The sequence below is a fragment of the Atheta coriaria genome, unplaced genomic scaffold (genome assembly GCF_025399875.1).
Source record: "Atheta coriaria isolate IRGN ID8LTWV9N9 unplaced genomic scaffold, Caltech_Dcor_3.1 hic_scaffold_6_pilon, whole genome shotgun sequence".
NCBI lineage: Eukaryota > Metazoa > Arthropoda > Insecta > Coleoptera > Staphylinidae > Dalotia > Dalotia coriaria.
Window position 1 is genome coordinate 769,334 of NW_027045448.1, and position 11,254 is coordinate 780,587.

Here is an 11,254-nt window from a genome sequence, read left to right on the forward strand (position 1 = left end):
TATTTCAGTGTGTTTCCTGCTTTGAAGATTACCACAATCCTGCTCGCCATAAAAAATATCATATTTACCTTGCACTTTGAAATTGCATATGCGTCGGTTTTATTTCTTTTCTTTTTCTTGCAGTGCGGAAACTTTAATATACATGTCGACGCAAATCGCCTCCGGGATGAAATACTTGGAGTCGAAGCACGTTGTTCACAAAGACTTAGCAGCACGGTAAGTTTCTGACTTGTAAATTCAAAGATTCAGATTAAAGTTTTTGATAAAACATTTTAACAATTTTATTATTTATTTCGTTGCAGTAATTGTCTAGTTGGTCGAGGTTACGTTGTGAAAATCACCGACATTGCAATGTGCAAGCCGCAATACCGCAAAGACTACGCGGAAATTGGTGGACGACCTCCGGCGCCGATAAGATGGCTGCCTTGGGAGAGCATATTACTGGTAAGTGTCATTAAGCACTTACACTTTTTCTCTCTGCGAGGTTTTTGTCTTATTAGCAGCATTAATCAATTGCTGGTTGAGCTACGTGTTAGTTCGTCTCTTTGCGTGCAGATGAAAGTTTTTCTTTCACATATATTCCGCTTATGACTTAAGAGTGACTGAGTGAACGTTGATATTAATAAAGAAGCTGATTGCAAAGCGAAAGAAAAGAAAAGTATTACACAAGGAAACAAAAAGATGAGATAAGATGAAAAGTATCGAAAGATATTTGTGGGCGAATATATATGAAATCTTGCGATGTGCAAGACGGTGGGAAAAGTGTGCGATTCATTTCGTAAGTAGCTTACTCTTACTGTTGTGCTACGTGAGAAAGTTACGCGATTTTCTTGCCACGAGTTCAACACCAGCGAGATAAGGCTAGTGTTAGCAAAAACGTAACGAATGTGTGGCGCAGAGATGCGTCTAAGCAGTTTTTAAAAGGATATGTGTGTTTTTAATTAAATCTTCACGCGAATCCTTATGAAAGCGTTATTTATACATATTATGGTTTTGGATTTCCTTTGCTTTACATTAATTCAGGGATATATTCAGGGATGTTATAAGCGAGAAAATATTGTGGTCAAATTAAATAAATATTTGTTGTAAATACAAAAACTTGATATGTTGAATTTTCTTTGGATGAAAAATTATCCTAGTTTGATAAATATTGTTATTGAGATAGTTTTCCGCAAAAGAAAAACAAGCAGATTAATTTTTATCGCAAAAATATATAACTAGAATAAGTTGGATAAGGTTTACTGCTAATTATTGTTACATAATCCGAATAGAGATGGCGCTAAAATATACTATTAACATTTTTCTAATTTCCGTCAAATAAAATAAAATCCGCGCTTAAAAAATAAAATGCAAAATATAATTTCACCATTTCGTTTATTTTTCTACTGGTAGGCATTCCCCCCGCGGCGTTCCCTCACAAATTCGCCACTAATTTGACATTTATTAAGTTGGACTGCCTGCTAGTACAAGCAAAGCCGAAGGGGAAGAGGGAGCTTACCAGAGCAGAAGTAAATCTAACCGCAGCGTGTGCCACGCGACTAAACTAACTACGTTTGGCTTTGCTTTTGTGCGCGAACCACAATGCAACCGTACACAGTTGTAGCCATATAGTCGCCAAACTAGATTCGCGTCTCGCGTATGATTTTTGCCCCCAAGATGCAAATTTCAATAAAGCTGCACCCCTCTTTTTGCTGCACCCGCAACGCCGGCCCAGCGATCGCTTGTTTTGCGCAGCGCACCACGATTACCCCAAGTCTCTTTGTTAAGTTCATTGAAAGCAATCAAAGCAAACGCACCAGAAGCAATAAGAACCTCACCCGGGTAACTCCTTGGAGAAAAACACCCCAGACTCCACACCCCAAGAACGTTTAATAAAATAACCAGCTAATTTTCAAACGAATTGAAATCATGATTAGGCGGTCGGAAGGGAAAATGTTATTACAATTGTAATTTACTATTCATAATTTTTTTTTTTTTTTTTAATTTAGAGGTAACTGTTGGAAGAAATTTTCACTCTTTTCAGTTAATTTACAGTAGCCTCTTCAAAAGCGGTCCATGAAAGTGAAAAACTAATACTAATAAGATATTTAGCAGCGGGCTTAATGGTTCCCCTCTTTAAGCATACCAAAGGGCACACGGGGGAAACATTTCCGACGAGTTTCCTCTTTCAGCGGTGCTTGCAAGACGCCTTTTTTCTGTTTTACGTTATGTCTTCTTCCATTCCTGTTTCAATTCCTCTGCGTGTGTGTCTCGCGCGCGGTGGCGTATTTTTCAATTTCGCCACGTCAAATGCGAAATTCCGAGCGGTTCTAACGACTCGCTTCAATTTGAAATGAAATAGTGACATTACCGGTAGGGACAGAATTGACTGTGGAGGTCGGACTCAGGACCCCTCAGATGGGACGGAGCGGTGCCGTCTGACGCAAGAATCGGTTAATATTTTCTAAGGTGGTGGATACGTGCGGAGACATTAGGAAGTATTCGTATTATTGGAACTTTGTGAGAGTAGGGACGACTTGGAGGCGTTATGGCACGAACTCGTCCTCTTTGGTGGCAACTTTAGCCGTGGGACCTACTAAATAAAAGTGAAGAAGGGGCGATTTAATGGATTCTTTCTATGGTTGATGTTTTTTCTTTTTTGCCATGGCGTTTTTTTCCTTTTTTCGGCTTTTGAACCCCTTGCGTGCTGTTTCTATTAACATTTTATCTTCATTATTATTGAATCGCCAATAATGCGGAATTTAGCAGTCGAAAAGTGAGTGGTCGGCGATAACTCAGCGAAACGTCAAGAATTTTGTATCTAGGTTGTAGGTTGATGCGAATTTGTAATAAATTATTGATGAACGTTTGGGATTAAGGCGCACACACTTATTTATAAAAGCTTAAAATAAACAGAATTGGTATCAGATGAAAATCTAAAATAACTTATCACTATATTGATACAGATATTATCAATAAATTGAATAAAATTCATAATTCAAAGCACGGAACCAATTTTAATTTGTTTAAAGTACAAAAATGATTAGGATTAGATGAAGGACATAGATTTCATCAATTTATTTGATTGATTGATCAAAAGTTATTTTTTAAAGGGTTTTAAGTGTAGCAAATTTTATGAATAAATGTTTTTAATGCTTGTAGACTAGCAAAAAAGCAGTCTTGTAGTTTGGATGCAAAATTTAATGTTTATTGAAAAATGCAGTTGTTTACTATACAACTGCATCGACGTTGTCAAAATCGTGACGCAGTAACCACTCACTGGCGCCAGTTAAGTGGTTATGCTTGTTTATCGCAAACAACTTATTAAGTACGTATTTCCGAACAAATTGCCATACAAATAATAATATACTATTAAGTAGAAACCTACCTAACTATCAATGGATTTGCATACTTTTTTTTACTTTTGCTTGCAAAGGTTAAATTTAAGTCAACAAAAGTAAAAAGTAATTTTCTAATTCATTTGTTTTTAGTATTTCCCAAAATAGACGTTGACTCCCAAACGCAATTACATGTAATTACACCCGATTTCCAATTGTAATCCGAAGACCCAGTTCCCCGTCACTAATTGTCTAATTGCGATGCTAATTCGTTGCAGGATCGCTACACGTGCGCGAGCAGCGTGTGGTCGTTCGCCGTCACAATGTGGGAAATCCTCGGCCTGGTCAACGAGAAGCCCTACCAAAGCTTGACCAACGAAAAAGTGATACAGAACGCCGAGCACATGTACTACGGCGGCGAGCCGGAAGTAAGTACCGCATGTTCTACTATTACGTCATTACGTGCATAATTGCGCCTCGTGAAAAATAAATCTCCGGTAATTTAATATTTCATTTTTCATCATCTCGACGCCACTTTAATTTCCTTTCAGCTACGCCGTCGAATATCGTCCTGCGCCTTTTGCGCTAGCGCTTATTAATAATATTCATTGTGAGGCGGTTGCGTTCATTTCATCGCTTATTTATGACGAGAAAGAAGCGTGCGTTCAATACCAACCAATTCTTCGACAGCGTATAACATTCGCCGCATAACATTTATTTATTAACGCGTTTGTCCCAGTTTCCAACTTTTTCCAATTCACTCCAGTTTGAAGTTTGATTGCTGGCAGTCGAAGAGAATTCTTTGATTGCTTGCATTTGCAAATTGCAACCTCGTAAAGTTTAATGTATTTAATAGATTTGATTTGAGTGGAATATCAAGTTTTTATGATTATTAATAGTCTTAATGAAAAATATTTAATTTTAATTATTGCTTATTTATCACTGTTGAGATCGTTCACACGTGTTTGTCAAGACAAGATTATCAGACGAGTAATAATTAGTTTATTTGGAATTTACGTTTATACCTTATTTTTTATTTTATTATTTTTAATATTTACTTACTTGGCTATAAACTCTTGTTAATATTTACATGTTTATAGCCTTGTGATATGAACTGTTATGAACTGACAATTTATTGCAAATTGGTACTATATAGATGTTAAAAATAGATCTTTATATGTCAAGGGATTTAATATTGCAAATATTTTACATTTTAAACGGATCATTTTAAATTGATTAACTTTATTATCTAACTAGTTTTGGCCGCGACTTCGTCCCGGTAGTGTTTAATAAAAATGTAATTCGTTTTTACTCTCTTGTTCTAGATATAGTATGTGTCAATTCTATCAATAAGATTCGCAATTTTATTTTAATTAAATTAATTATTTAAAGTATTGCCAATGATGCACTTCAGCGCGCCATCTCGGATCCAACCTCAATGACAACTTTTATCCTATAGAAAAGGACAGTCTTTAGGGTTTTCCTGGCAATTATTCGAATTTTTCTCGCCGTAAAAACCCCCTTGGACTTTAACGAACATTTTAAAAAAGAATTGGCCAAATTGGTTTAGGCGTTGTTGAGTTATGCGCTTACCAACATTTTGCAATTTATTTTTATATTATAGATTTCCTATTAAAATTAGTACTATAACGTTGTCATAGTGATGATTATTTATTAAAAATATTAAATTCAGGTCAATTATGAGTTAAATTTTATTGTCTAGTCTCATGGTCTAGTCAATAAAACGATAAAATAATTTTTAATTTTGTATTTAACTGTCATTTTTGTGAAAAATCTCGGTTTATTTAAACTTGAACAAAATGTACACAATAAATTAATTATCCCTCGGCAATTAGAGATCAATTCAAAACTCTTTAGACACTTCTTATTGCCATTAATACTGGTTTCGGTTGAGAGTATCTAAATTAGAATAAACGGTGATTGCTTTTTGAAAATGTGTCGGCCATTCCGCGCATTTCCGCCCCGAATTTGCTCGCCAAGGTGTATACGAAAAAGTAATAACGAGGACATCGATTAATAGGTGGAATTATCTTTTATAGGTGCTACTGGAAAAGCCATTAATCTGCCCGCCGGAGATTTACGACTTGTTGTGCCAGTGCTGGAAGCGGGACGAGGCGGCGCGGCCGACGTTCAAGCAGATTTTCCTCTTCTTGAAGCACACGAACAGCGACTACATACCATCCGACTGAATCGCATTCTCCTAATCTCTTTTCTTTCCAGCCGCCCGGTTTTCCTATTTTCTATTTGGCGCACGACGCGCGGCGCCTCGCAATTCCTCTATTTTCACTAACCCAAATATTTTCCATTCCGCAGCGTATAATTCACCGTTCGTATACAACAATAACTATGGTGCCAGTGCTGCAAAGAAATGCATTGTGAAATAAATCTATAAATCTATAAAATCTTCAGCGTTCTTATCGCAAGCGGTACTAAAAAAACTTGCAATTTTTAAATTGCCCATAACGTGCAGATGGCGCTTCATGTCGCTTGCGTTTTTATTAAATTAAAGAGGAACAATCAGCACAGATAATCTCGACACGGCATGTTTAATTAAATTAATTAAATATTGAATGAGACGAAATTACGCGTAGGTAGATAAGATAAAAAGAGTTTACTGATGTTTTTACTAAAGCCTGATTGTCGTTAAGACTTGTCTGTAATATAATAGTATGTAACAATTGTAAAAAAATACACAACGTAAAAGTATGTACATATCAGATTTACATAATTGCTAATCACTGATGTCAACGTGTACATCGACGAGTATGTACTGTATATCTGCTCAATGCAATCGTTTCGATTATTATTAGTTTCTTTTGTTCACTGATATGTAGTTGATAAAAGTCTAATATCATATGATCTTGACTATTGTAGTGAAATGTCTAAACGGGTCTTATCAGCATTATGCTTCATATCAATTAGATCATATCATATAGTTGTGTTATCTTCACATGCCATGAGGTAAACCTTTCATTATTTTTTTACCTTCAAAATAAATTTTGAAATATTTTTTACTAAAAAATTCATAATTACGTTAAAATTTAATGCATTTTAATAAATTGCTAAAAACGCAATAAAAATGTAATTGTATCGTACTATAATGCAGTTATAAAGAAAATACATTAATTATTTACTAAAAATTGATTTATTTTTCAATTCTAAATATTCTAAAAATATATTTAAAATTACGTTTTTTTATCAAACTGCTCAAAATACAGTTATTACAATTAACGAAATATATCTCTTTATAATCATTAATTTTTATCAATAAAATCATTTTATTACTAAACTGATAACATGAAAATTATTTATGATAAAATAAAAACTACAATTGTTTACCTCTTATCAACGGCCATGTTAAGATATCACAACGATATTGTTTTAGTTTACTAAAAATTCTTACGACAATAGCAATTAACTATTTTTCTAACAAGAAAATGATTGTTTCGCAACTTGTTTACACTCTATGAATATAACTTATCATGATCATTGTGTGTAGAGACATTATTTAATACGACGTAACGTGCTTCCATTTTCCATATGATTACATCTATTCATCAAATCTATCTATTAGATAAATAAAATTATATAAAACTTATCAGAACGCCACCAAAGAACTTACGTGAAAATATGAAAATATCATGATCTAAATTTATATATCTACAGATAAGACTAGCTTATAAGATTGATAATATTGAATTTAGAGTAAAACTATGATTGTAAATAATGAAAATGAAACATGTCACCAAATAGAGCAAAACTGTTTGAAAGCTTTAGTAATAATATTTTGATTAATTCAAGATTAGTTAGAATACGTAGATTAGATCAATAGAATCTAAAGTCTTTAATTTAAAAAATGCTTGAGACTTACCTGCATCATTATTCTTCTTTAATCTTCAAATAAACATAATGTTTTATTATAATCTCAATGATTTACTGTTTGTTGCAATATCCGAATGTCACAATATATTGATACATATTAAAATGTTGTTAAAGTGCGTTTTATTTGTATTTAATAGGTTTTACCTTTTATTCGGGACTGCAATATTTACTTACTCGAAAAAAAATTGTTTATTACAAAGAAACTTCATAAAAATAATTCAAATGCAATCTCTTTGTTTTTATTCAATTTAATTTATTTATTTATTTAACAGGTTCTGGATACCAATTAACGAAATTGTTTTTTACTGTGTCATCTGCAATAATTGCACTATATGTAAGTTATTATTTATGCACTTATTTGTGAGATATTAAATTGTTTCTGTTATGCAAATCGCAAGATGACCCATTTCGTAATAATGCCCGCATAAAGTTGAACTAACCTGATAATTGCATTTAAATAATTAAAATCCGCAATGATTGCAAGCGTCAAGCGCGGACTTTGAATAAGTAAAGAACCAATTGATTATTATTTAATCAACAATTAACTCTCGCGCTTGATTAATTCCGTCGTGCTGCAATGACATAACGAACAACATTTGATTACAACGCGCAAGATTTTAATTAATTGATAAACGTTTATAAATGTTTGACCAGTTTACGGCTTCAATTTGCATAAGCACTTAAACTCTTTACTAGACGATAATCCAAAAATAGCAAGTAGAGAGTAAGCAAATTTTAATTACGACTTTTTTTTAATTTAATGGGAGACTTGTGTAATGATAAGATATGCGATAATTGTTTGCGAGTGCAATTTGAGTGCAAGTTGTATCAATTTTTAGATTGTAAGCGTTATTTGGTTACATATTCCTGTAATCCGAGTTTAATTAACTGCGTCATCGACGGTAAACAAATAATGCATAATATGCATGTCAGCATTTTACGATCACAACAAATACGCGTGATTAGATTCGTACACGTACGATTTTTGATCGGTGATAATTTGTATTTGAATTTAATTATGAAATTGACTGATTTGATGAATTTATAATTTAATTATGATGACAATATTTAAATTAGGTCCTGATACTTATTAATAATGCAAAAGTTACAATGAATTGAATTTAGTTAATTATGCAGAATTTAATTATTAATTTCAATTGATAAAATTACTGTAGTAGAGATAGGTTGGATGATTTTATAACTTTATTTTTATTAAAATAATTTTTAGAACAAAAAAAACTCATAATTAAATTCGGGCTGCATATCATCATGTAAAAATATTTTAATTACTTTTTTAAAATTTAATTATGTTTGCTCACTGGACGTAAAACAGTTGAATAAACTTATTCGCATAAAACATGCCCAAAGTTTTGTAACAATCTGAACAATGAAACATGTTTAACGCTTTGAACTAATATTTTGATTAACACTTTCGAAAAGTTAGTTCAGCGCCAATTCGCTTGTAAAAAGAATTAACACCATTCCAGACTGTACTTCGGAAAACTATTTGTTCAAAGTACATAGTTCTGTTTAATAACATTTAAATGTGTCTACAAGGAACTTTAAATGTGCAACAATTAAAGTTCACTTTTACAAGGCGACTATATTACGGTTCATGTAGTACTATAAGAGATTGACGTAAGTCCATACTCATCACGACTTGTTTGTCGTTCTTTCATATACGTATGATTGCAAAATAGAATTACGAACATCAACGTCATCATCTGTCATGGAAATTATCACTCATTCACTATTCTGTAAACAAATTAAACAAGTATGTGACTACATTATTACATTTCACATCAGTCAACTAATATCGAATAGTTGTTAAATGTTCAGCATCACTAATTAGTTGTCTACATCTCCAAATTTACAATGAAGATCAACCTTTCTGATATATTTTGAAAGCAGACAAATTTTGAATCAATGTTACTGATTTTTACTTACGAAATGATGCTTAACACTCCTTTATACTGCACGTCTTTATAATTTAATTTGAAAAATATCACTTACATTGTTGGTTTGTATCTTTGACGTGCTTCACGTGTTTCCGAGGTTATAGAAGTCACGAAATAGAAAACGCGGGAAAACTCCTAACCTATAAAACATAAATTTGCGGAAAATTCTTAATATTATTTAGCTACAGGAAATATCTTGGTTACTGTTGACCTAATGATGAAAATTGGTATTTACACAATGTAAATACAATGACAAACATTTCTATAAACATAACATTTGGTCATTTTGCGTTCGGCTGATTCATGTCGCGTGATAGAATTTTAATGAGTGTTCAACAATTATTATCAGGCACCAGGCAAGATAACCATGGCGCCATTTGAAAGCCTGTGATTGCCGCATACTATTAAATAATATAACCAAAACAAAATTGTTAAAAAAGTACATATTTTACTTATGTTTAAGTTGCTGCTTATATTACATGCATGCATTGTGTGTTTTGGCCTAATTTTAGTTATTTTGTCATTTTTGTGGCAAGTATGGTAAAATCCTATGAACTTAACTTAACGCAACCTTAGCAACAAACAGTCAAATGTAAATGTTTTCGTCATCGCGCGTTATTCTTTTTATCACTTTGTTTGTAACAGTGTCACTTGTGTGGAATATTGACCTTTATGTCGGTTGACTGACTTTCAATATTTTACATGTGAAAATGGCCAAACATGAAAGTTTTAAAGTTACGTTGCATTTTTCAAAGGTACCAATATTGCACAATGTACAAAAATATTAATTCTCTTGTTATAGTTATATCAGTTAAAATTTTAATTTCGGATTCTGTTTCGATTAATTTAAATAGATTTTGAACGCTTTAAAATCAACTTCAATTCTCTATGACGATTTGTACAAAAATTGCATTAAAATACGTTTAATGCAATACAGTTAGATATACGAATAGAACTAATTTCAATACATGTATTTATTTATAATATTATTTAAAACCTGCAATTAACACTCTCAATGTACCTTATATCTTACCAATGATATTCGTAAAGTGGCGCCTGGTAATATTTCCATGAAACTTGAAATTTCTTGAAATTTTCTAGAAATAAAAAACATAATGCAAATATTTAATGTCATAAAATGTTTTACATCATATACCATTAAGTGAGCAAACAATCATGTTGATGTATTTTCAATTGTTACTTAAAAACCTGCGTAAATAAGTTGAGGTAAGCAAGTGTCACTGATAACAGCTATCACATATCACCAACAGTTCCACAGAACAGGTGTAATTTATATTTTTACCTAGAATAATAAACTACTGGAGACAAGTATATAAATAGCTCAGCAAAGGTTATTTTGACAATTTTAAGGACCAGAAAGATATAAATACACGTGTTGCAAGCAAATAAATTAAATTAAAGCATCTAACAGTTAAAATAATTAAATAACTTTCTGAAATTAGTACAAGTTATAAAAAAATTATTCACCTGCATCATGCATTATTTTGTGGTGCACGGCCATGCACCAATTAATTTCTAGGTATGTGATTGACATTGACGTACAAACCAGTAAAACGAATAAAAAAGGTAGTCCGGTCTCGCCGTTTCCGTATTTTTATTGCCGCATTATTGTGCTGCCGGAACGTCCTTGCAAGGCTCTTTAGGTCAGCCGGTTTCCATGTCTGGCGATCGTAAACAATAAAATACATAACACAAGTCGCGAAACACAATCAACCTTGAATTGGAAATATGAACAAAAAAAGGAAAGGTCTCGCGATTAAAGAAAGTGAGTGCCAACATGCGCTGCATGGAACATAGCGCATTTAAAAAGGTAGTTAATAAATATTGATTTAAAACACGAATAATAACAATGGCATTGATGGCGTTTGCAAATTTTGTGCATTGCTAAATACATATCATTGATACAGATTATTAATAGTAGTTTCAAAACACGTGTGCAAATAATTACCGACTATAAATATAGCACGGTTAAATTTCAAACACTCATTTTATAAATAATTTGAAAATATTTACCTTTACTATTACCAAGGAATTTGTTTCCCTAAAACAAGTAAA

The 11,254-nt window shown here is 32.5% G+C and overlaps 1 protein-coding gene and 1 long non-coding RNA gene across 5 annotated transcripts in view; one reads left to right on the forward strand and one right to left on the reverse strand.

Moving 5' to 3' along the window:
• LOC135794277 (discoidin domain-containing receptor 2-like) overlaps nt 1-7,327 on the forward strand; it is a 78,650-nt gene extending 71,323 nt beyond the window's left edge. For both annotated transcript variants that reach the window (XM_065305492.1, XM_065305493.1), the window contains exons 14-17: nt 124-216; nt 303-444; nt 3,596-3,745; nt 5,378-7,327. In XM_065305492.1, the coding sequence (XP_065161564.1) occupies nt 124-216; nt 303-444; nt 3,596-3,745; nt 5,378-5,527 (535 nt within the window). In that variant the 3' untranslated portion in view covers nt 5,528-7,327. The remainder of the gene's footprint in view (nt 1-123; nt 217-302; nt 445-3,595; nt 3,746-5,377) is intronic.
• A 1,078-nt stretch (nt 7,328-8,405) lies between these two features.
• Nucleotides 8,406-10,467, reverse strand: LOC135793372 (uncharacterized). Of its 3 annotated transcripts, XR_010548629.1 has the most exons (4): nt 10,335-10,467; nt 10,212-10,275; nt 9,234-9,318; nt 8,406-8,975 (listed from the first exon to the last, which is right to left on the reverse strand). It is a non-coding gene; the product is annotated as an uncharacterized lncRNA (long non-coding RNA). The 3 variants fall into 3 exon arrangements; XR_010548628.1 differs by having other exon boundaries at nt 10,212-10,467; XR_010548627.1 differs by lacking the exons at nt 10,212-10,275; nt 10,335-10,467 and having other exon boundaries at nt 9,234-9,447.
• Nucleotides 10,468-11,254: the final 787 nt, after the last annotated feature.